The 24,276-nt window shown below is 48.2% G+C and overlaps 1 protein-coding gene across 1 annotated transcript in view; it reads left to right on the forward strand.

Annotated features, from left to right (window-relative positions):
* Nucleotides 1-23,286, forward strand: part of LOC133047629 (O-acyltransferase like protein-like) — a 68,677-nt gene extending 45,391 nt beyond the window's left edge. The window contains exons 9-15 of the mRNA XM_061130921.1: nt 155-320; nt 2,319-2,398; nt 6,765-6,878; nt 8,547-8,676; nt 17,155-17,341; nt 22,484-22,626; nt 22,932-23,286. Coding sequence (XP_060986904.1) covers nt 155-320; nt 2,319-2,398; nt 6,765-6,878; nt 8,547-8,676; nt 17,155-17,341; nt 22,484-22,626; nt 22,932-23,087 — 976 coding nt within the window. The 3' untranslated portion in view covers nt 23,088-23,286. The remainder of the gene's footprint in view (nt 1-154; nt 321-2,318; nt 2,399-6,764; nt 6,879-8,546; nt 8,677-17,154; nt 17,342-22,483; nt 22,627-22,931) is intronic.
* Nucleotides 23,287-24,276: the final 990 nt, after the last annotated feature.

A 24,276-nucleotide genomic window follows, 5' to 3' on the forward strand; every position in this document is an offset into this window, starting at 1 on the left:
AAGGAAGGTGTGAGGGGTGAGTGAGGAGGTGGTCGCTCCCCCAGGACAGTCTATTTTTGAGCATCTTATCCGTCATGGCTGTGTGACCCCCCACCCCAGGGGACCGGGTGGAGCCCCCATTGAGACTCATTCTCTCCCGGCTCTTTCCCGCCAGGCTGCAGCCTCTTCACCTGTTCTCGCTGTCCTTGCTGGTTGCGCTGTTCTCGCTTGTGCCCTGGGGGCCCGTCTGGGAGGTGCCCAAGCTCCACCTGGAGAACTGCCGGCGGGCCTGGTGGACCAACCTGCTGCTGCTCAACAACCTCCTGTCGGTCCGGGGTGCGGTGCGTTCGGGGCGTCCGCGAAGGGGCGGAGGGGCGCGGCGCGGCGCGCGCTCCCGGGCCGGCCCGCGTCTGATCCCCTTTCTTCTGGCATCTTCTCGGGAGTGAGCGCGATGCTGTGGGGACGTGGGCTGTGGGAGGGAGGCTCGCCTCGGGTGTGAGGTGGGGGTTGCTGCACCCGTCCTGGCGGGGTGGGCGCTGGGAAAGCAGAGAGGGAGCGGGGCGGGGGGCCCGCGGGCGGGCCAGCGCGGTCCCTGTCCTGGACGCGGGTGTCCCCGCCCCATCGCTGTGCCGTCGGGGCCCCGCCACCCCAGCGGGAAGGACACCTTCTTCACCTCCACCCAGAGAACCGAGATTGGGATGGAACGAGCCACCACACTCTCCCCGTAATGACCTCTACCCCACATCCAGCGGGATCTCACAACGTGTGTGTATATTGGGTCATGGCTTCCCCGAAGCCCTAGCTTCCGCCTGATGAGATCGGAGCAAATGGAAGTGAAATAGCTGTAATTAAACCGCGTCAATGATTTTGCACCTGCCTGGAAAGCACTGCGGAGAAGGAAATGGCACCCCACTGCAGTATTCTTGCCTGGAGAATCCCGGGGACAGAGGAGCCCGGTGGGCTGCCGTCTATGGGGTCGCACAGAGTCGGACACGACTGAAGCGGCTTAGCATGCGTGCATGCGTTGGAGAACGAAATGGCACCCCCCTCCAGTGTTCTTGCCTGGAGAATCCCGGGGACGGAGCAGCCTGGTGGGCTGCCGTCTATGGGGTCGCACAGAGTCGGACACGACTGAAGCGACTCAGCAGCCGCAGCAGAAAGCACTGCAGAAAGGAGAATCACTAGAGTGTGACCGCGTGGCCGCTGGCCAACCAGACAGCTGCCTTTGGTTCACAAGGGCCCAGCAGCTTCGACAGGGCGCCCGTCACCATCTAACTGCCTTCAGGCGGACCCCCCATCACCCTCTGTGACGGGGGCCCCCGGAGCAGACGCCAGGCCGCCTTCCCCAGGGCAGACCGGCTAGGGTCACAGGTGGGACCAGCGGAGCTGTCACTTCTGATAAGCCTGGTCTCCTCAGGAGCCACGGGGCGGGAGGGGAGACGGAGGCGCCTCTCATCTCTGAAGCCCCGGAGGGACTTGCCGCCAGGAGTGGTCTCAGCCTGAATTAGAGACACAGGGGGCGCCCCACAGGCACAGACAGCCCGGGACCGGGGCGCTCCGGCCAGCTGCTCTCACATCAGTCTCGCGTGGGAACTCTGGGGTTTCCCGCAAATGCTCCTCCACAGCCAGACCTCCGTTCCCAACCAGCACAGTCTATCGAATTAAAAACAGAATAAAATAAATGAACACATTCTCTCCACCTGGAGTTGGGGGGAGGGCAAGAAGAGAGAACCGCGATGTGAGGGTAATTACTCCTCACATCCTTGACACATGGTGGAATTCAGTTCCCACCACTGCCCTGGGAGATTAGCTGTGATTGTTATTTTAAACAAGAGAGAAAGCATGTCTGAATTTCCAGTGTGTAAAGTGGTCAGAACAACACCTACTCCCCTGGGATTGTTAGGAGGGTGAGTTGAGATGCTGCTGCTGCTGAGTCGCTTCAGCCGTGCCCGACTCTGTGCGGCCCCATGGACGGCAGCCCAGCGGGCTCCGCTGTCCCTGGGATTCTCCAGGCAAGAACACTGGAGTGGGTTGCCGTTTCCTTCTCCAATGCACGCATGCATGCTAAGTCATTTCAGTCGTGTCCGATTCTGTGTGACCCCATGGACAGCAGCCCTCCAGGCTCCTCCATCCATGGGATTCTCTGGGCAAGAATACTGGAGTGGGTTGCCATTTCCTTCTCCAGAGTTGAGATGAGGTTTGTGAAATATCTTTAACTCAAGTCCTTTCTCTTCCCGTGGAAATCGCCTCACCCGCCCCCGAGTTCCTCCTCCTGGTCCCGGGACGTGAGCGACTGGTTACGTGGAGGAGAGGAGTGACCTGTGCTGGTCTCTTTCCAGTGCAATGGCTGGACGTGGTACCTTGCCAATGACTTTCAATTCCATCTCACAACCCCGGTGATCGTCTTCATCCACGGAAAGTGAGTCTAATCGAAACAAGTGTTTCTGCTCACCTGGCCTCTTTCTTCAAACTCTTAGAGAGCCCCCAGTTCTGGACAAAGCAGCTCTTACAATTTAGAATTTAGAAACTCACTTTTCAGAAGCGTGTGGACCCTGACTCCACCACTGTTTACTTCTTCTGAGTTCTCTTCTAATCTTTGTGTTTCTTTCCACTTCACTGTTCTTATAAACATTTCCGCATATGGATGTGACCTGCTGGCTTGTCAGGTTTAGGATTTATGTGCCATCTTTTGTGGTGGGCACTTAGATTGTTTCCAGTGTTTCATGATTATGAATGGCTCGTCAGCACTTGTCTTTGAACATGCCACTTTCTCCTCCTCTGTATTTATTTCCTTGGGGACCTGTTTCCTGGTGGAATTATTAGGTCAAAGGGGAAGAACAATTTTGCAGTGCTTGTTTCATATCGTGAAATTACTCTTCAGAAAGAGTGAAATAATTTACAGCACCCCAAGTAACACATCAGTGTACCTGCTTCTCCACCTTGGATATTTATCGCCTTAATTTTTGTTAGTTTTAGAAAAGCTCTAAGGCCTCAATGATTCACAGGAAAACTTAAAAGTTGTGGATTATCCATGCCATATTTTAAAAGATTTATTATTCTTCTTTGTTCAAATAAATGTTCAATTGAAGAAACAGTGGAACACATTACGCTAAAGAAAGGGTAAAAAAACAATCACCCTAGGCCTGTTTCCTCACTTAAGGAGAGTGATTTCACTGTCGATATTTTGATGTTTATTCTTCACTTCTTTTATTCTGCACAGTTTTTTATACATGAAAGAGTTCTGCATATATACTTTAGACATTTGTTCTAATAGTTTAATGATGTAATCGTTTTCCTATATTTTATTGTTCAAGTGAATGTACTTTAAAAACATTATTTTTGTTTATTTTTGGCTGTTCTGGGTCTTTGATGCTTCATGGGCTTTCTCTGGTTGCAGAGCTCGGGCCTCTCACTTTGGTGACTTATCTTGTCTCAGAGCAAGGGCTCTAGGCACAAACATCAGTGACTGTACACACAGGCCAAGCAGCTGTGACTGGCAGACTTAGCTATCCCGAGGCATATGGAATCTTCTCAGACCAAGGATCGAACCCATGTCCCCTGCATTGGCAGGCGGAGTCTTAACCACTGGACCACCAGGGAAGTCCCTTAAGTAAACAGACTTTCAATGTCTGTGTAATATCTCATATTTGTGAATGCACTATAGTTTACCTATACCTTCTTCTAGTGTTAAATAGATTATTTCCAATTTTGTGCTTTTATCAATAACAGTCTCAGAAACATCTTTGTAGTTACCATTTGTCTCCAACTCTGATATTTCTAGAATGCAGATTCTTAACAAAAATTTTGTGACAAATTGCTTGCCTTAAAGGTTGTAGCAATATTCAGTCCTCTGGTCATCTAATTATACCATTGCCAATATGGACTATTAACAAGATCTATATCTTGCTTTTTAGAAATTATTATTTTAAGATATATAAGAAAACATTCATTTTTCACATCTAATTTGTAAGTCTTTGATTACTGGGCATGGGGCTGAATTCCAAATATGTGTTGACTAGCTCTGTTTTGTGGTTACCTGTTAATGCTCTTTGCAAGGAGACATTTAAATCACAGGCTGACCTGTGATGTTGCCCACTCCAGTGCTATGCAAACAGTCAAGCATCTTGGGCAAGGAAAATGCATCCTAATTTTAATTTAATCTAAGAATTGAACAATTTTTTAAAAGGCAGATCTATTTTTTTACATGCATATCTGAAGCATATGAAGTTTTCTAACTGCAAATGTAAGAGATTTTGGTTGACTACTTTAAAAAAAAAATGTAAAAAATGTTCCACGCTTCCACTAGGCACAGAGGGGGTTAGGGGGGCAGGTGCGCGGCTCGGCCAACCCTGGAGCCTTGGCCAAGGAGGCCGGGCAAGCCTCTACCGGCTCCGTCGGAGGCGCCCTGGCCGCAGGATGCCCTGACTGCTGGCATTTAGGGAATTTAGTGAAGGAAGCGCTGGCTTCTCCCAAGCCCTCTCTCCTTGGCTTGTAGACGGCCGTGCCTCCTCGCGTGGTCTTCCCTCGGGGCTCTCTGTGTGCTAATCTCCTCTTCTTATAAAGACACAAGTCCCACTGGATTAAGACGCACCTCAACGACCGACCTCATTTCGCCTTAATTATCTCTCTAATGACTCCATCTCCAAACGGAGCCACACTTTGAGGTCGTGGAGGTTAGAATTTGCAGGTCTGGGGGACACGATCCAGCCCAGAACAGTCTGTCCTAGGAAGCTTTTAGTAGAGTCTTTGCAGCTGTGATAGCCAGCGGAGATGTGTCTGACTCCTAAGTAGAGGTGCCACGGTGTGGGCTCCAGTTCCCCAGGGAGTTAGACAAATATTTACTCAAGTGGATGTGGGTTTTTATTGGATGGCCTGACCGGATGGGTTACCACCCACCCATCCACCAAGGACAATGAGTTCTCAGTACCTCTGCACTCTAGACCTGGTGGGAACCTGCTTGAGTGTCCCTGTGACCCAGACAGCCTGGCCCCGGTGTCAGCATCTTTCTGAGGGGCCGTCATGGGAGGAGGTTCTCAGTTCCCTTGCCTGGAAACCAGCGCTGCCCAAGCCTGTGACTGTGGTCCCACGCTGGGCCTCTAAATGGAAGGAGGTATAAAAGGTAGGGCTTTTTCCCCTCAGCGAACATACTCGTGTAGAATTCTAGTAATGCTAAAGGAGGATGGAACTGGAGGGTCTGCAAAAGTCATGATGAATTGGGACTTCCTGGTGGCCAGTGGTTAAGAACCTGCCCTTTCACTGCAGGTCGTGTGGGTTCGATCCCCGGTTAGGGAACTAAGATCCTGCATGCTTCCTGGGGGTGGTGGTGGTTGTTTAGTCACTGAGTCGTGTCCTTTGGCGACCCCATAGACTGTATCCTCAGCAGGCTCCTCTGTCCATGGGATTTCCCAGGCAAGAACACTGGTGTGGGTTGCCATTTCCTTCTCCAGGGGATCTTCCCTACTCAGGGATCAAACTCACATCTCCTACATTGGCAGATGGGTTCTTTACCACCGAGCCGTGATTCAGCCAAAAAAAAAAGGCATGGTAAATATACAGCATGGTTATGATACCTCCCCGGCCCACGTTCATTCATGGCAGACATTACTAGTCAATTACTGCACCACTAGCTAAGATGCCTCTTGCACTCCCAGCACTAATACTGAGCTAGAACTGGCGCTCTAGACGATGACTTACTCCCTAAATCACTGTGGTGGGAAGCAAATGGCATCTCATCTCTTCCTCATGAAGAACCATGGCAACTTCCGCAGTGGACTAGAATTGCCAAGGCAGGGTTGTGCCTGGTTGGTCTGACATCCGTGTGGGACACCTCTTCCACTGCAGACCCTCCTGGTCCTAACCCTCCTGATTCCCAGGAGATAACAACCACGCTGTCCTGACACCTCATTTCCTGCCTCAGAACCGAACCCTCTCGGCCTACGTACGGAGTCCCAAATTTTGGAGGAATTAATTTTTGTGGGGCTACCTTTGACCCAAGGGGGAATAGAAGATGGTAGGAAAATGCTGCTTTCTTTTACCCCCTTTGGACAGTTTTAAGGTGCATTTCAGAAGGCTCCACAGAACATTCTGGAAGAACTGAGCATTGGCCACCGTGATAGTGCCTTGCATTGGCCTTCCTTGTTCCCCTGTTCCACACCCTTGCCCTCATTCTTACCTCCACATGAACTATCTGAACCCTTACACTTTCCAGATTTGCATCTGGGTTGGGGGAGGATCCCCGGGTCCCCCTGTTACTCTGGCCCCTCCACTGTGCCTCACCTGTGCCTGCCAGTCATCTCTCTCCTGAATCAATCACCACTTCTTAATTTTTGTTATTATTGTTACTTTTTTTATTTTTCTTTTCGTCACACCTAGCGGCATGTGGGATCTTAGTTCCCCGAGCAGGGATGGAACCCGTGCCCGCTGCAGTGGAAGTACAGAGTCTTAACCACTGGACCCCCCAGGGAAGTCCGTCCACTTCAGTCCGTTTAGTGCTTCGTGGGTGGCAAGGGGCTTTCCCCAGCTCCGTCTCGTCACGGTAAATTTCAGCAGGAAGATGAAGCTATTCGAAGGCAAGGATTTCACTGCCCAGGACTGGGCTACTAATAAATGCTCAAGACTAAAGTCTAACTCAGGCTTTTTAACTCCAGCCCAGCTCTGGACACACTTGGCCCCACGTCAGCCTCTCACAAAGGCAGGCTGGCAGGAAGCACCTCTGGTTGCCACATCCGCCAGCCTCCGGTAGCCCCAGCGTGAGAAGGAACGTGACCGTGCTCTCTTCTTTGCAGAAGTCAGCGTGCCCTCGTCCTGCTCGGGGCCTCGCTGCTCCTGGCGTCGTGCGCCGCCTCCGCTCTGCTCACGCGGGCTCACAGCCTTCCGGTGGCAGCTCCGTCAGAAGCCAGGTAACCGCCGCGGTTCCCAGCCCGCCGGCTCTGCCCCTCGCCGGCCCTCAGGATGGCCGGGACCTCCCAGGCAGGGCTGCTGAACGGATGCCAGGCTCTCAGCCCTGCGCACGTCGGCTCCTGCGGAAACCTGGGCGGGAACTGTTCGGCCTGATGGGAAAGTGCATTGCGTGTTTGTTTCCAAACCTCTGACTCAGCGGGCGCTGGGGATCTGCTCTGAGCTCAGAGCTCACTCTCGCCCACTGAAACGCTTCTGGGAGGGAAGGGGCGCCCCCACGTGGCTGCATGGCGTCTCTCCTCCAGGGGTGAACTGCTGCTGGGAAGCTCTATGGTGGGATGCAGAGACAGAAATGTAACGAGGTTGGGGTTGCCCCTTCGAGGTCACACGCCTAGTAAGTGGCGCAGGTGTCAGCTGAACCTAGGACCTCACCCACTACGCCACTTTGCCTTTCCGATGGCGTATGTGTAGCAGTTACTCCTCGGTACCGCCCTGAGTCTTCTGCAGGGAAAGCCGGTGAGATCTCCTGCTCATCTGTTCTCAGCGCAGCAGTCAGGCTGATGCAGATGGAAACTGGATGCTGTCAGTCATCTGCCCAATCCTTCCATTGTTCTCAGGGCAGAATCCCTGTCTGGCGTCGTCTGTCTCTCCCCCACCCGCTGACTCTGGACAGGTCTCAGCAGCCTCCTTCCCTCCACACACCCAACAGGCTCCCTCCGCAGAGTCCTCGAACTTGCTGTTCCCTCACAGGAGAACGCTGTTCCTCTAGAGTCCAGATCTGGGCAAGGCAAGCTCCTTCACACCCTACAGGTGTCTGTACGCCTGTCCCCTTCTCAGAGCAGCCTTCACTGACCTCCCAGGGTGAAACAGCCCAGAACTGTGCATGGCACAGAAGTGCCCAAGGGGCTTCCCTGGCAGTCCAGTGGTTGGGACTCCATGCTTCCATTGCAGGGGGCGCGGGTTTGATCCCTGGTCAGGGAACTCAGATCCCACATGCCACACAGCATGGCCAAAAAGAAAAAAAAAAGTGCCCAGAATGCATTGCGAGTGGAACAGATGAATGGATGAGTGCCTGAGCACACCCCAGGCTTTTAGACCAGAGAGGCACCAAGCCCTTCCCATCACGCCATCAGCTTCCATGCGCGCAGCTGGGTGGCCGAGAAGGTGGTTCGCTCTGCCCCGTGGTTCTCAACCCCAGATGCAAATGAGAGTCACCTGTTAGGGGGTGGGGATTGACATCTCACTGATGCTTCCAGCAAGTACCACCCTGAACCAACTGAATGTGAATCTCCAGGGCTGGAGCCCAAGCCACCCAATTTTGTGAGAGCTTCCACGAAGAGGTTCACATTGTTCAGAAGAGCTTCACTTCTGGGAACCACACTTTTAGAGCTATCCTGACATGCTAGCCACTGGAAACAGCTATTTAAAAAGAACGCAGTCATCATATTTTCTTGGGTCCCAGGTTCCAAGGGACTTTGGAATTTCAGAAGCCAGCCGTGGCCCAAGGCAGGGTCGTGAGGGCACTGTTGGCGGATCATCACTGAAGAAAGGAACTCACGTACTCCCGGTGTCTTTGGGTTTGCTGATTGTCCCAGTGAACGTCTGAGAGATGCCTTTATCCACGTCCAGATCAGATGTAACCTCTGGCCTTTTGTCCTTGTGTTTTTCAGTGAAGAGGCAGCCAGACTGTATTTCTTGGAGTATTACACGAAGCCCTACTGTCGATACGGGCCTTTCCTCGTGGGCCTCTTACTGAGCGTTTTCATGCACCATCACCAGGCAGACATTCTGAGAACCAAGGTACATGGCCCCCCCATGCCTCGCTGTAGGAACCAGCTTCACTTGGGGTCAGACTGTCCTTGGCCAGGCTCTTCCAAAGCCCTGGGCAGGAGGCAGACTTCCGGGTACTTGACTCTGCTGTGGTGTGTCCGCAACGGCTCTTGATGCCGGAGAATAAGAGGAACCTTATCTTCTTCCCTGATTCTCTGCTGTTCTCACTGAGCTCCCCTTAGAAAGCTCTGGATCCAGCACCCAGCCGGGTGCCACCCACTGGAGCCCTGGTACAGACCCAGAGAAACCTCTGATGTGGGAAAACACACCCGCTGAGATGGCAAGGGCAAGCCCCTTTTCTGGAAGGTCATGGTGACGTGGGCTGGATTTTCTTTAATAGCAAAAGCTGTTTGGCTTCCAGAAATAAGATTCTTGGTCAGATTTGATGGTTCCGTCTGGGAATCAGGTTGTGAGGTGTTTAGAAAGCTGTTGCTTTGCCTTCCAGATGGGGTTTCTTCCCTGTGGGTAATCATTCTGGTTCACCATCCAAGGTCATAGGTCAAGCTGGAAACCTGGGTTCATCTTGGATGCCTCCTGCCTCTTGCCCACCCCCCCAATTTGGTCATCCACCACGTCTCTTGGACTGTTTCTCCTACTGGTCTCTCATGGCCCTTCCACCTCACCTTGTTCAAGCCCATCTCTTCTCTTACCTGGAATCTTCACTAGTTTTCTTGCCTCCAGTCTGATCTCAAATCCACCCTCAGGGCAATCTGTCTAAAGCACTACCTTAGCCTCAGTTCAGTTCAGTCGCTCAGTCGTGTCTGACTCTTTGCGACCCCATGAACCACAGCACTCCAGGCCTCCCGGTCCATCACCAACTCCTGGAGTTTACTCAAACTCATGTCCATCGAATCAGTGATGCCATCCAACCATCTCATCCTCTGTTGTCCTCTTCTCCCCCTGCCTTCAACCTTTCCCAGCATCAGGGTCTTTTCACATGAGTCAGTTCTTCCCATCAGGTGGCCAAAGTATTGGAGTTTCAGCTTCAACATCAGTCCTTCCAATGAATATTCAGGACTGATTTTCTTTAGGATGAACTGGTTGGATCGCCTTGCAGTCCAAGGGACTCTCAAGAGTCTTCTCCAACACCGCAGTTCAAAAGCATCAATTCTTTGGCACTCAGCTTTCTTTATAGTCCAACTCTCACATCCATACATGACTACTGGAAAAACCATAGCTTTGACTAGATTGACCTTTGTTGGAAAAGCAATATCTCTGTTTTTTAATATGCTGTCTATGTTGGTCATAACTTTTCTTCCAAGGAGTAAGTAAGTGATTTCATGGCTGCAATCACCATCTGCAGTGATTTTGGAGCCCCCCAAAATAAACTCTTTCACTGTTTCCACTGTTTCCCCATCTATTTGCCATGAAGTGATGGGACCGGATGCCACGATCTTAATTTTCTGAATGTTGAGCTTTAAGCCAGCTTTTTCTCCCTCCTCTTTCATCAAGAGGCTCTTTAGTTCTTCTTCACTTTCTGCCATAAGGATGGTGTCATCTGCATATCTGAAGTTCTTGATATTTCTCCTGGCAATCTTGATTCTAACTTGTGCTTCCTCCAGCCCAGCGTTTCTCATGATATACTCTGCATATAAGTTAAATAAGCAGGGTGACAATATACAGCCTTGACATACTCCTTTTCCTATTTGGAACCAGTCTGTTGTTCCATGTCCAGTTCTAAGTGTTGCTTCCTGACCTGCATACAGATTTCTCAAGAGGCAGGTCAGGTGGTCTGGTATTCCCATCTCTTTCAGAATTTTCCACTGTTTGTGGTGATCCACACAGTCAAAGGCTTTGGCATAGTCAATAAAGCAGAAGTAGATGTTTTTTGGGAACTCTCTTGCTTTTTTGATGGTCCAACGGATGTTGGCAATTTGTTCTCTGGTTCCTCTGCCTTTTCTTTTTCTTTTTTTTTTCAATTTCTCCTTTATTTATTTATTTATTTTTCAGTGGGTTTTGTCATACATTGACATGAATCAGCCATAGATTTACACGTATTCCCCATCCCGATCCCCCCTCCCACCTCCCTCTCCACCCGATTCCTCTGGGTCTTCCCAGTGCACCAGCCTCGAGCACTTGTCTCATGCATCCCACCTGGGCTGGTGATCTGTTTCACCATAGATAATATACATGCTGTTCTTTTGAAACATCCCACCCTCACCTTCTCCCACAGAGTTCAAAAGTCTGTTCTGTACTTCTGTGTCTCTTTTTCTGTTTTGTATATAGGGTTATCGTTACCATCTTTCTAAATTCCATATATATGTGTTAGTATGCTGTAATGTTCTTTATCTTTCTGGCTTACTTCACTCTGTATAATGGGCTCCAGTTTCATCCATCTCATTAGAACTGATTCAAATGAATTCTTTTTTTTTTTATTATTATTATTATTTTTTTCCAGTGGGTTTTGTCATACATTGATATGAATCAGCCATGGATTTACATGTATTCCCAATCCCGATCCCCCCTCCCACCTCCCTCTCCACCCGATTCCTCTGGGTCTTCCCAGTGCACCAGGCCAGAGCACTTGTCTCGTGCATCCCACCTGGGCTGGTGATCTGTTTCACCATAGATAGTATACATGCTGTTCTTTTGAAATATCCCACCCTCACATTCTCCCACAAAGTTCAAAAGGCTGTTCTGTATTTCTGTGTCTCTTTTTCTGTTCTGCATATAGGGTTATCGTTATCACCTTTCTAAATTCCATATACATGTGTCAGTATGCTGTAATGTTCTTTATCTTTCTGGCTTACTTCACTCTGTATAAGGGGCTCCAGCTTCATCCATCTCATTAGGACTGGTTCAAATGAATTCTTTTTAATGGCTGAGTAATATTCCATGGTGTATATGTACCACAGCTTCCTTATCCATTCATCTGCTGATGGGCATCTAGGTTGCTTCCATGTCCTGGCTATTATAAACAGTGCTGCGATGAACATTGGGGTGCACGTGTCTCTTTCAGATCTGGTTTCCTCAGTGTGTATGCCCAGAAGTGGGATTGCTGGGTCATATGGCAGTTCTATTTCCAGTTTTTAAAGAAATCTCCACACTGTTTTCCATAGTGGCTGTACTAGTTTGCATTCCCACCAACAGTGTAAGAGGGTTCCCTTTTGTCCACACCCTCTCCAGCATTTATTGCTTGTAGAGTTTTGGATAGCAGCCATCCTGACTGGCGTGTAATGGTACCTCATTGTGGTTTTGATTTGCATTTCTCTAATAATGAGTGATGTTGAGCATCTTTTCATGTGTTTGTTAGCCATCTGTGTGTCTTCTTTGGAGAAATGTCTGTTTAGTTCTTTGGCCCATTTTTTGATTGGGTCATTTATTTTTCTGGAATTGAGCTTCAAGAGTTGCTTGTATATTTTTGAGATTAATCCTTTGTCTGTTTCTTCATTTGCTATTATTTTCTCCCAATCTGAGGGCTGTCTTTTCACCTTACTTATAGTTTCCTTTGTAGCGCAAAAGCTTTTAAGTTTCATTAGGTCCCATTTGTTTAGTTTTGCTTTTATTTCCAATATTCTGGGAGGTGGGTCATAGAGGATCTTGCTGTGATTTATGTCGGAGAGTGTTTTGCCTGTGTTCTCCTCTAGGAGTTTTATAGTTTCTGGTCTTACATTTAGATCTTTAATCCATTTTGAGTTTATTTTTGTGTATGGTGTTAGAAAGTGTTCTAGTTTCATTCTTTTACAAGTGGTTGACCAGTTATCCCAGCACCACTTGTTAAGGAGGTTGTCTTTTTTCCATTGTATATCTTTACCTCCTTTGTCAAAGATAAGGTGTCCATAGGTTCGTGGGTTTATCTCTGGGCTTTCTATTCTGTTCCATTGATCTATATTTCTGTCTTTGTGCCAGTACCATACTGTCTTGATGACTGTGGCTTTGTAGTAGAGTCTGAAGTCAGGCAGGTTGATTACTCCAGTTCCATTCTTCTTTCTCAAGATTACTTTGGCTATTCGAGGTTTTTTGTATTTCCATACAAATTGTGAAATTATTTGTTCTAGTTCTGTGAAAAATACCGTTGGTAGCTTGATAGGGATTGCATTGAATCTATAGATTGCTTTGGGTAGAATAGCCATTTTGACAATATTGATTCTTCCAATCCATGAACATGGTATGTTTCTCCATCTGTTTGTGTCCTCTTTGATTTCTTTCATCAGTGTTTTATAGTTTTCTATGTATAGGTCTTTTGTTTCTTTAGATAGATGTACTCCTAAGTATTTTATTCTTTTTGTTGCAATGGTGAATGGTATTGTTTCCTTAATTTCTCTTTCTGTTTTTTCATTGTTAGTATATAGGAATGCAAGGGATTTCTGTGTGTTAATTTTATATCCTGCAACCTTACTATATTCATTGATTAGCTCTAGTAATTTTCTGGAAGAGTCTTTAGGGTTTTCTATGTAGAGGATCATGTCATCTGCAAACAGCGAGAGTTTCACTTCTTCTTTTCCTATCTGGATTCCTTTTACTTCTTTTTCTGCTCTGATTGCTGTGGCCAAAACTTCCAACACTATGTTGAATAGTAGTGGTGAGAGTGGGCACCCTTGTCTTGTTCCTGATTTCAGGGGAAATGCTTTCAATTTTTCACCATTGAGGGTGATGCTTGCTGTGGGTTTGTCATATATAGCTTTTATTATGTTGAGGTATGTTCCTTCTATTCCTGCTTTCTGGAGAGTTTTAATCATAAATGGGTGTTGAATTTTGTCAAAGGCTTTCTCTGCATCTATTGAGATAATCATATGGTTTTTATCTTTCAATTTGTTAATGTGGTGTATTACATTGATTGATTTGTGGATATTAAAGAATCCTTGCATTCCTGGGATAAAGCCCACTTGGTCATGGTGTATGATTTTTTTAATATGTTGTTGGATTCTGTTTGCTAGAATTTTGTTAAGGATTTTTGCATCTATGTTCATCAGTGATATTGGCCTGTAGTTTTCTTTTTTTGTGGCATCTTTGTCTGGTTTTGGAATTAGGGTGATGGTGGCCTCATAGAATGAGTTTGGAAGTTTACCTTCATCTGCAATTTTCTGGACGAGTTTGAGTAAGATAGGTGTTAGCTCTTCTCCAAATTTTTGGTAGAATTCAGCTGTGAAGCCATCTGGTCCTGGGCTTTTGTTTGCTGGAAGATTTTTGATTACAGTTTCGATTTCCTTGCTTGTGATGGGTCTGTTAAGATCTTCTATTTCTTCCTGGTTCAGTTTTGGAAAGTTATACTTTTCTAAGAATTTGTCCATTTCATCCAAGTTGTCCATTTTATTGGCATAGAGCTGCTGGTAGTAGTCTCTTGTGATCCTTTGTATTTCAGTGTTGTCTGTTGTGATCTCGCCATTTTCATTTCTAATTTTGTTAATTTGGTTCTTCTCTCTTTGTTTCTTAATGAGTCTTGCTAATGGTTTGTCAATTTTGTTTATTTTTTCAAAAAACCAGCTTTTAGCTTTGTTGAGTTTTGCTATGGTCTCTTTAGTTTCTTTTGCATTTATTTCTGCCCTAATTTTTAAGATTTCTTTCCTTCTGCTAACTCTGGGGTTCTTCATTTCTTCCTTCTCTAATTGCTTTAGGTGTAGAGTTAGGTTATTTATTTGGCTTTTTTCTTGTTTCTTGATGTAAGCCTGTAATGCTATGAACCTTCCCCTTAGCACTGCTTTTACAGTGTCCCATAGGTTTTGGGTTGTTGTGTTTTCATTTTCATTCATTTCTATACATATTTTGATTTCTTTTTTGATTTCTTCTATGATTTGTTGGTTATTCAGAAGCGTGTTATTTAGCCTCCATATGTTTGAATTTTTAACAATTTTTTTCCTGTAATTGAGATCTAATCTTACTGCACTGTGGTCAGAAAAGATGACTGGAATGATTTCAATTTTTTTGAATTTTCCAAGACCACATTTATGGCCCAGGATGTGATCTATTCTGGAGAAGGTTCCGTGTGCACTTGAGAAAAAGGTGAAGTTGATTGTTTTGGGGTGAAATGTCCTATAGATATCAATTAGGTCTAGCTGGTCCATTGTGTCATTTAAGGTGCAAAACCTACTTATATGACTTCTGTTGATCCACAAGACCTTGAGGGCAGAACATGTTCCTACACACCTCTGAATTTCTAGCATCTGGTTCTGCAATCACTCAATAAATGAATGGAGGATAATTTGCTTCTCAGGGAAAGAAGGGTCAAGAATTCCCTTGCACTATTCGGGGGCCATGCTGACCCCAGACCCCCTCTGCTAGGCCCTCCTTTGGTGTGTTGAGGTCTTGTAGGCACCTCATCTAAATGTTCTAGAGACGAGGCCCTGGGCCTGGGAAAGCCTTGTGTTGCTCGTAGCAGGAAAAGGAGCTAGAGCGTCACGGGAAGCGATGGATCCACAGGGCTACAGGACTTTTCCTGTAGGCTGGAGTGACGATGCTTCCTTGAAAATGCACAGTCAGGTTGTACGTTCTAACAGAAGGCCATTCAGAGGTGCTTTGGGACTTCTCTGTGGTCCGGTGGTTAAGGATCCACCTTGCAATGCAGGGCACATGGGTTCGATCCCTGGTGCGGGAAGATTCCATGTGTCTCAGAGCAACTAAGCCTGCAACTAAGCACCAAGACTGCCGAAACGGGTATGCCACGAGCCTGGGCTCCACAGAAGTCCCCGCGAGGAGAAGGCCACATACAGGAGCAGCTCCCGCTCGCCGCAACCAGAGAAAGCCCTCGTGCAAGAACGAAGATCCGACACACGCACACACACGCACACATGCACACACACACACATGCACACACACGCACACACACACATGCACACACACATGCACACACATGCATGCACACACACACATACATGCACAGACACACACACACACACACACACGCACACACACGAGGTGCTTTAGTGTAGTCCAGGTTCATAATGCCCAAGGAGAAAGTGGGTGTGGACAGAGGGGAAAGCCTACGATGAGATGGGGCATTTGGGAGCCGCTTCAAGGACCAGGTCAGGACCAGGGAGTATAGAGCTGGAACACAAGTCAGGCTCAGCTGGAGGAATGACTTAGAAGAATGAGTAGGCCAGGGACAAACTCTAAGCCAGAAAAGAACACAGAGTCCCCGCCCGAGGCCGCTGAGGCATGTTCCGTGTAGTAGGAATGAGATAAGGCAGCGTGCATTCTAAGAGCGAAAGGAACCCTAGGCTCAAAGAAGAGGCTCGCAGAGAGCTCTTGAGGAAGTAACTTCGTTCCCTGTCGCCAGAACCTGAGGCAGGAGCCTGAGACCTGAGGGAGAGCTTCTCTTTAGAGATGAGACAGTAGAATAATAAGAAGCAAGAGAGACCCTTGGAAGATGGGTCTGGGTCTAAAAAGGTCAGTCAGTTCAGTTCAGTCGCTCAGTCGTGTCCGACTCTTTGCGACCCCATTGTCTGCAGTGCACCAGGCCTCCCTGTCCATCACCAACTCCTGGGGCTTACTCAAACTCCTGATGCCATCCAACCATCTCATCCTCTGTCATCCCCTTCTCCTCCTGCCTTCAACCTTTCCCAGCATCAGGGTCTTTTCCAATGAATCAGTTCTGCGAATCAGGTGGCCAAAGTACTGGAGTTTCAGCTTCAACATCAGTCCTTCCAATGAATATTCAGGACTGATTTCCTTTAGGATGAACTGGTTGGATCTCCTTGCTGTCCAAGGGACTCTCAAGAGTCTTAACTCCCTGAAAAGGTCAGATAAGGTGAAATCTAAGATCTTGAACTGAGCCCAGTAATACTGACTGAATTTAACTCACGGGGCTATTCTGTGTGCTGGAAACGTCTCCATTCTCCCATTCCTTCCGCCATGCTGTGTCCCCAGTGACGGGCCTGGCCCAGGTGTGGGCTGTGTGCTGGGGGCTGTCACATTTAGGGTGGGGGCAGAACCAATTGAGGAGCCCTATTTGGTTGGAACAGAGTGGGAGGTTCGGAGTGGTGGGGGGCACAACTAGAGCATTACCTTTCCTTCTTTCTTTTAACTGTAAAAATGATTCAAAATTCACTATAAGTTGCAAAAGTAGTAGAGATCTTGTGAATCGTCAACCCTTGTTTCTCCACCAGTAAGATGTTCTGTAACTATGGGATATGATCCCAACCGAGACACTGACGTTGACACAGTCCATCAGCCTTAGATCCAGCAGTTTCACGCGTACGCGTTTGTGCGTGTGTACAGTTTTGTGCAATTTTATCATGTCTGTAGGTTTGTGTGACCATCGCCCCCATCAAGGTGCAGAGCTCCCCTGCCACCACGAAGGTCACCCTCGTGGACGTGGTCACACACCCTTCTGGCCCCCACCCCGCCCCCACCCTGACCCTTCGTAACCACTAAGCTGAGCTTTCTGTTCCAGTCCAGAGGTTTACCAATAGGCCCTGAAAGTGACTGATAACACACCAAATGTCAGTGTAACAGGGATGACATGTCCCGTGGCCAGGATGGGCTGTGAGCAGAGCCTCTCCTCTCCCCCAGGGGCAGGCTCTGCTGGGCTGGGGGTGCTCCCTGTCGACTCTCCTGCTAGTGGTCGCCCTGGCCTACACGGTGGACGACGTCTCCCCCACCTCCTCCGTCGCTGCTGCTGTCTACCAAGGCCTCCACCGGACCGTGTGGGCGGCGGCCGTGGGCTGGGTCCTGTTCGCATGTCAGGAAGGCTATGGAGGTAGGATGCAGCATCGGGCTTGCGGGGGGCTCAGACGCTGGTCTGTTAAGGGCGACAATGTGAGAACACGTGTACACGGACTAGTATTGACCGATGAAGGACTGACAGAGACTGAAAGACACCCTTTGTCTACATATTTGGGGAAACCTACCCGTATATTCTGGAGAAGGAGGTGGCAAGCCACTCCAGTATCCTTGCCTGGAAAATCCCATGGACAGAGGAGCCTGGTGGGCTGCAGTCCATGGGGTCGCAAAGAGTCGGACATGACTGAGTTTCTAACACTTACTTACTTACCCTTATATTCTGTTTGAGATGTTTATACTGGTTTATATACACATGCTGTATATAAAAGAAAAAATTTTTCTAAAAGAAAAATTGGCAGCCTCTCCAATGAAGCTAGTTTAGAAATTAAAATAGGCACTTCCTGGTAGTCCTGTGGCTAAGACTCCACGATCCCAATGCAGGGAGCCTGGGTTTGACCCCTGGTTGGGGAACTAGATCCCAGGTGCTGAAACTATGAGCTCATATGCCACAACCGAAAGATCCTGAGTCCTGCAAGTAAGACTTAGTGCAGAAAATCAAATAAATAAATAAGCTTTTTTTTTTAACAAAAGAAAGAAAATGCTTTAAAAAAAAAAAAAAGAAGAAGAAATTGGAAGTGAGCAGGTATGGTAATGTCATGAGGAAGAAAACCGCAGTTCTGGGACTCACTCCCACCATTGTCTCCCCCTCTGACCATGTGAACTAAAGAGTTAGCAACACCCCCTCAGCCCTTTGATAATGGGGACACTCTTTCTGTTGAGCCAGCCTTTCAGAGTGGAACAGATAAAGAGCTTAAATGGAAAGAAAGGATCTTCTCTAGATTAGAAATGTCTGTTCAGATCACCTGACTTTTCCCTCCTTTCCTCTCTATTGGCCACAAGGTACCTGCTCGTCTGCTACTGTGAGTCACTCAGCCGTGTCCGACTCTTTGCGACCCCCCATGGACTCTAGAGCCTGCCAGGCTCCTCTGTCCATGGGATTCTCCAGGCAAGAAGACTGGAGTGGGTTGCTGTTCCCTTCTCCAGGTGATCTTCCCGACCCTGGGATCAAACCCGTGTCTCTTGCATTGCAGGCAGATTCTTTACTGTCTCAGCCACCAGAGAATCCCACGAGGTGCTTTAGGTATCAGCAGATGACCAAGAAAGGCTGGCAGGAATCTCCCAAGTGGAGACACCACACATTTGCACCCCTTCCCTACCCGGGAAATAATCGGGATGAGTTTAAAACTTGGCCTGTGAACCCAAACCCGTTAGCCTCAGCAAAGGTGGTTGGAAAAGCCTGATGAAGTGAACATAACGAGTCCTGCTTACTGAATGCAAGCTCAGGTCAGGCCCTGCGGAGAACTTCACCCGTGGCCCCGGGTGGCACTGGCCACACGGCTACAGGTAGGGCTATAAACAGCTCTGTTCTCAGCGAGGAAAGTGGGGCCTGGAGATGAAGCCGGCTGTGAAGGTCACACAGCTGGAAAGCGAGTCTGGGCCTCAGGACGCAGCCTGAAGCCCCTCTTCATTTCCGCAGGCCAGCCCCTCTCCCCACTGAAGGTGTTTGGTCAGATTGTTCATGCACTTTTATGTGTGCAGAATGCTGAGAGATCTGTCCTTTAATATTTCAGCGTTAAAAGCTTTCCCTTCTATGGAGAACGATGTTGCAGGGGAATCAGGCTGGGTTCTGACTGATGTATTTGCATTTACGGGTTTGGATCCCATGACCTCCATTGATGACAATGACTGTGAACTGTTGACAGTCTCAGAACATGAACAGCTACTCTCCCTGGCCTGGCACAGGCCAGCTCGGATGTGCCGGCAAGCATCCCAGGATTCCTGTCTAATGCGACAGCCCTGTAGGCCAAGAATAATTGGTTAGATTTCTCAGGTGGCTCGCTGGTAAAGAAGAATCCACCTGCCAATGCAGAGGATGTAAGAGATGCAGGTTCAATCCCTGGGTCAGGAAGATTCCCTGGAGAAGGAAATTCACTCCAGTATTCTTGCCTGGGAAATCCCATGGACTGAGTGAGCCTGGCAGGCTACAGTGCAAGGGGTCACAAATAGTTGCGGATGACTTAGCGACTAAACAACAAGTGTTTTGTTGTATATATACATATAAGCTACATCTTCTTATCCATTCATCTATTTTTGTTTGCTTTCAAGATCTTAGTTCCCTGCCCAGGGATCAAACCTACACCTTTGGCACAGAGTCCTAACCACTGGGACCACCAGGGAATTCCCTCCATTTATCTGTTGATAGGCACTGAGGTTACTTTCATATCTTGGCGTGGATTTTTTTTACTGACTTAATTCTACAACTATTTTGTTTGTTTCACAGGAGTAGCTTGGTTCACCATTTGAGATTCACATGGGGGCAAAGGCGCCTTTTGACTATGAGTTATATTTATTCACTTGATTGCATAAAATACTTAATTGAAAGGTCGCTCTATGCCAAGCACTGCTCTGGATGCTGAGGATATCACAATAAATAAGAAAAATCCCTCTCTGTAGGAGATTGCTATGGGGTAGGGAAAGTGTGAGACCAGGAGACTAGCAGCCTGAATAATGGTCTCCATCATTAGGTCCTAAATCCTTGGCAACTTGCTGCTGTAGTTAAGGATCTTGAGAAGGGGAGATTATTTTGGATTATTTGGGTGGGTCCTGAAAGCAATCACAGGTTTCCCTATAGAGGAGGCAGAGGGAGGTTTCACACACACACAGAGGCGCTGATGACATGAAGATTCGGCAGAGAGAGACTTGAAAACGCTGGTGTTGAGTGGACTGCTGTGACTGCAAGCCATGGAATGTCAAGGCACCAGAGCCGGAAGAGACGAGGCGTGGATTCTCCCACAGACTCTCCAGAGCATGTGACCCCATCCACACCTTGATCTTGGCCCGTGATGTTGATTTTGATGAGAGAGCAAATTTCTGTTGTCTTAAGCCACCGTGTTTGTGTAGGTTATTACAGCAGCCATAGGAAATGAACCCAGAGCCACATGAAGTAAATATATTTGTAATACAATTTCAGATGCAGATAAATATGGTGAGTAAAAACAAGCCAGGGGAATTTCCTGGCCGCCCAGTGGTTAGGACTCCATGCTTTCATTGCCAAGGATATGGGTTCGATCCCTGGTCAGAGAACTAAGATCCTGCAAGCCTTGCATCAAGACCAAAAATTAAAAAAAAAATTCAGGGGTGGGAGGGTAACTGGATTAGGGGTGCATTTGCAAATACGTGGTACAAAAGCAGTCCAGGCAGATGGAATCCTAAGGCAGAGTTCTCCAGTGTGGAACATGCTGAGTGGGTGAGGAGAACAGGAAGAGAACCAGTGAGTCAGGGGTCACGGATCCAGGCAGGAGAGAGATGGGAGTGAGGACAGAGAAGAAGGCAGGGCTCGGATCATGCCAGGCCATCAGGGCCTCCGGAGGAACTTGGATTTTATTCTAAGTGCCACGTGACATGATCTGGTTTGTGATTTTAAAAGATTAGTCTAGATGTTTTCTTTTCTGTGTGTGTATGTGTGTGTGGCTTGAAGTAACAGAAATTGATTTTCTGGTTTTGGAGATGGCTCAGAAGGTAAAAAAAATCTGCCTGCGATGCATGAGACGCAGGAGATTTGGGTTCTATCCTGGGTCGGGAAGCTCCCCTAGAGGAGGGCATGGCAACCCACTCCAGTGTTCTTGTCTGGAGAATCCTCATGGACAGAGGAGCCTGGCAGGCTACAGTCCATGGGGTCGCAAAGAGTCGGACACGACTGAGCGACTGAGCTTGAGCACTCAGTTCTGCAGGCTAGAAATTCCAGATCAAGGCGTGGGCAAGGTCCTTCCGGGAGCTCTGAAGGGACTCCATCCCGCCCTCTCCGGGGTCCTGGACAGCCTCCGCGCGTCACTCCAGTCTCTGTCCCCGTCTCCACGTGGTTGTCTCCCCGCGTCTCTCCTCTGCGTCTGTGTCTCCTTTCTGTCTGTTTCCAGGACATTTTGGATTCAGGGCCCACCCTAATCCAAGATGACCTGACCTCTCATTCCTTACCTTAATTACATCATTTCCTTCTCCAGGGCATCTTCCCGAGTCAGGGATCAAACCCAGGTCTACTGCATTGCAGGCAGATTCTTTACCGTCTGAGCCACCAAGGAAGCCCATATGACATCTGCAAAGACCCTTATTTCCAATTCTGAGGTTCCAGGCGGACACAGCTTTGGGGGAATACCACCATTTACCCCACTGCAGAGAGCCATTGGTTTTATTCAGCAAGGGAATGGTTCATTGTTCTTATTTTAATTCCTTTAAATTCAATAGCCACAAGTGGCTCACAGCTATCAGAGGGGACAGCCCCGTTGCAGAAGACACACCACTTACACAATGTGAAGGCTCTGGGGCCACTCGGTGTTCCCGCCCTTGTCCTGAGGTCCAGCAGCTTGCGTGCTGTGCCTTGAATCAGAACCCAGGCCGGCCAAGGGACTGTGCACCTTGTTTTATATGTGGAATGTTTTGTGCTCAGAGGTTGAAACCACACTAAGGAAATAAACTGGCTGTAAACTCAATATGAGCATCTCTTATTATATGTCTACAATGGGGAGTTGAAGTTTGTTTTGTTTTTGGCTTTGGCTTATCTGTTTTAGTTCATTCTCCAGGTGGCGATAGTGGTAAAGAACCCGATTGCCACTGCAGGAGATGCAGGAGATGTGGGTTTGATCCCTGGATTGGGATGATCCCCTGGAAAAGCAAATGGCAACCCACTCCAGTGTTCTTGCCTGGAGAATCTCCATGGACAGAGGAGCCTGGTGGGCTACAGTCCACGGGGTTGCAGAGAGTTGGACACGAGTGAAGCAACTTAGCACACAATTAAAAAGAACATGGACTTCCTTGGTGGTCTGAGGGTTAAGACTCAGCCCTTCCAATGCGGGCTGTGAGAATCTGATACCCTGTCAAGGAACTAGGATTCCACAGGCTGCACGGCATGGCCAGAACAAACCCAGAAAATATATAATGAATAAAGACCTTCTTAGAAGAAGGTTCACAGACTCAGGGGCAGGACCCAGAGGGACTGCGGTGAGCCCCTGTATCCCCAGGCGCAGGAGGGGCTCACCGCTCCAGGAATCGGTGCCTTTCCCCCCAGGCCTGGTGACTCGGCTGCTCTCCTGCGGAGTCTGGACTTCCCTGGCCAGCATCAGCTACGCTTGTTACCTGGTGCACCCCACCCTCATCATCCTCTACAACGGGCTTCAGGAGACGCTGATTCACTACACAGACGTCAACATGGTGAGGCGGCCCCGCCCCCAGCTGGACGCGGTGTCACCCTTTGTTCTCTCCTGGAGCAGTACAAGCTATTGGCTTCACGAGAAGCTGCTTCTGTTTACTTCTCAAAAGCCTATTGTCCTTTGTTTTATTGAAGGGGGGACTTCAGTACAGGGTAGTATCGTTCTTTCCTTCTCTTTATTTTTAATGTTTGCAGCTGTTTGTCTTATAGATCTATTTCATACAGCCAGGATGGGGCCCTTGAGGGCCCAAACACAACCGGAATCTTGTAGTAAGACTGTGTCCACCCTGTCCCCCTCTCTCTCTAGTTCTATCTCTTCTTGGGACACTGCTTGCTTACCTTCATCGCTGGGCTGGTCCTGACGCTGTGCGTTGAGAAGCCATGTCAGGAACTGAAGTGGTGCCTGCTGAAATCAGTGCCCGCAGGGCCAAGAGCTTCCAGAAAAACCCTGGAGAGTGGATGACCCTTTGTGGGAGGCGACGAGCAACGCCAAGGGTGGCTTCGTTTATGTCACAAACGCTTGTGTTTCTTAAACAGGGTGTGAATCAGATTTTGTGAATATCTAAGGTAGACAAGTTCTCTGTGTTTATTAAGCGTTCTGTGATAATCTGTTTAGTATTTGTAGCATGATAACTGGCCCCAATGCAACTTTTTAGCAAAAAAAAAAAAAAAAATCTAGATTTTTTTTTTTTGGTTTTTTGGGTCTACATGTATTTTCTTTATCACTGGTCATTAAAAAGCATCAAAGGTAGTGAATTTAATATACCTTGAGGTTAAAATGTTCTCTTTTCTTGGTAAAATCACAGTATGTCCTTTGCACATCGCCATTGTTTTTGTGTTGCTATGATGCCTTCATAGACTCATATGTTTATCCTGGATGGTATGATCCACCGTGTACACAGTTCATGGGTTTGTCATTATAGGCATTTCAAGCATGATTCATTTTATAAGAGGGCATATGCTATGAGTTGAATTGTGGCCCCTGGAAAAGATAAAGGAAGTCCTAAACCCCCGGTGCCTTAGCAAGTGACCTTATTTGCAGATCTGGTAACTGAGTTTAAGTGAGATCATGAGAGGGACTTCCCCAGTGGTCCAGTGGGTAAGACTCCACCTTCCAATGCAGGGGCTGTGGGTCCCATCCCTGGTTGGGAACAACGGTCCCACATGCTGCAGGGTATGGCCAAAAATTAAAAATAATAATAATAAAATAAAATTAACTACCTTAAGTATGAGGCTTCCCAGGTGGCACTTCCCAGCTGGCTCCAATGTTAAAGAATCCACCTGCCAATGCAGGAGACACGGGTTTGATCCCTGGGTCGGGAAGATGCCCTGGAGGAGGGCATGGCGACCCACTCTAGTATTCATGCCTGGAGAATCCCTTTTACCGTGGAGCCTGGTGGGCTACACTCCATAGGTTGGCAAAGAACTGGACACGACTGAAGCGACCTAGCATCACACATGCACCTTAAATACATCATTTTAAAAACTGAGATCACGGGGTCGGGGAGTGGCTGGCCCTCATGCAGTGAGACTGGAGTCCTTACGCAAAGGGGAGGTCTGGGCACAGAGACAGACGATGTGGAGACACAAGGGGGCGATGGCCGTTGGCAAGCCCTGGGACACCGGGGGCTGCCGGCAACGCAGAGACTGGG

Source organism: Dama dama, chromosome 27, assembly GCF_033118175.1.
Source record: "Dama dama isolate Ldn47 chromosome 27, ASM3311817v1, whole genome shotgun sequence".
Lineage (NCBI taxonomy): Eukaryota > Metazoa > Chordata > Mammalia > Artiodactyla > Cervidae > Dama > Dama dama.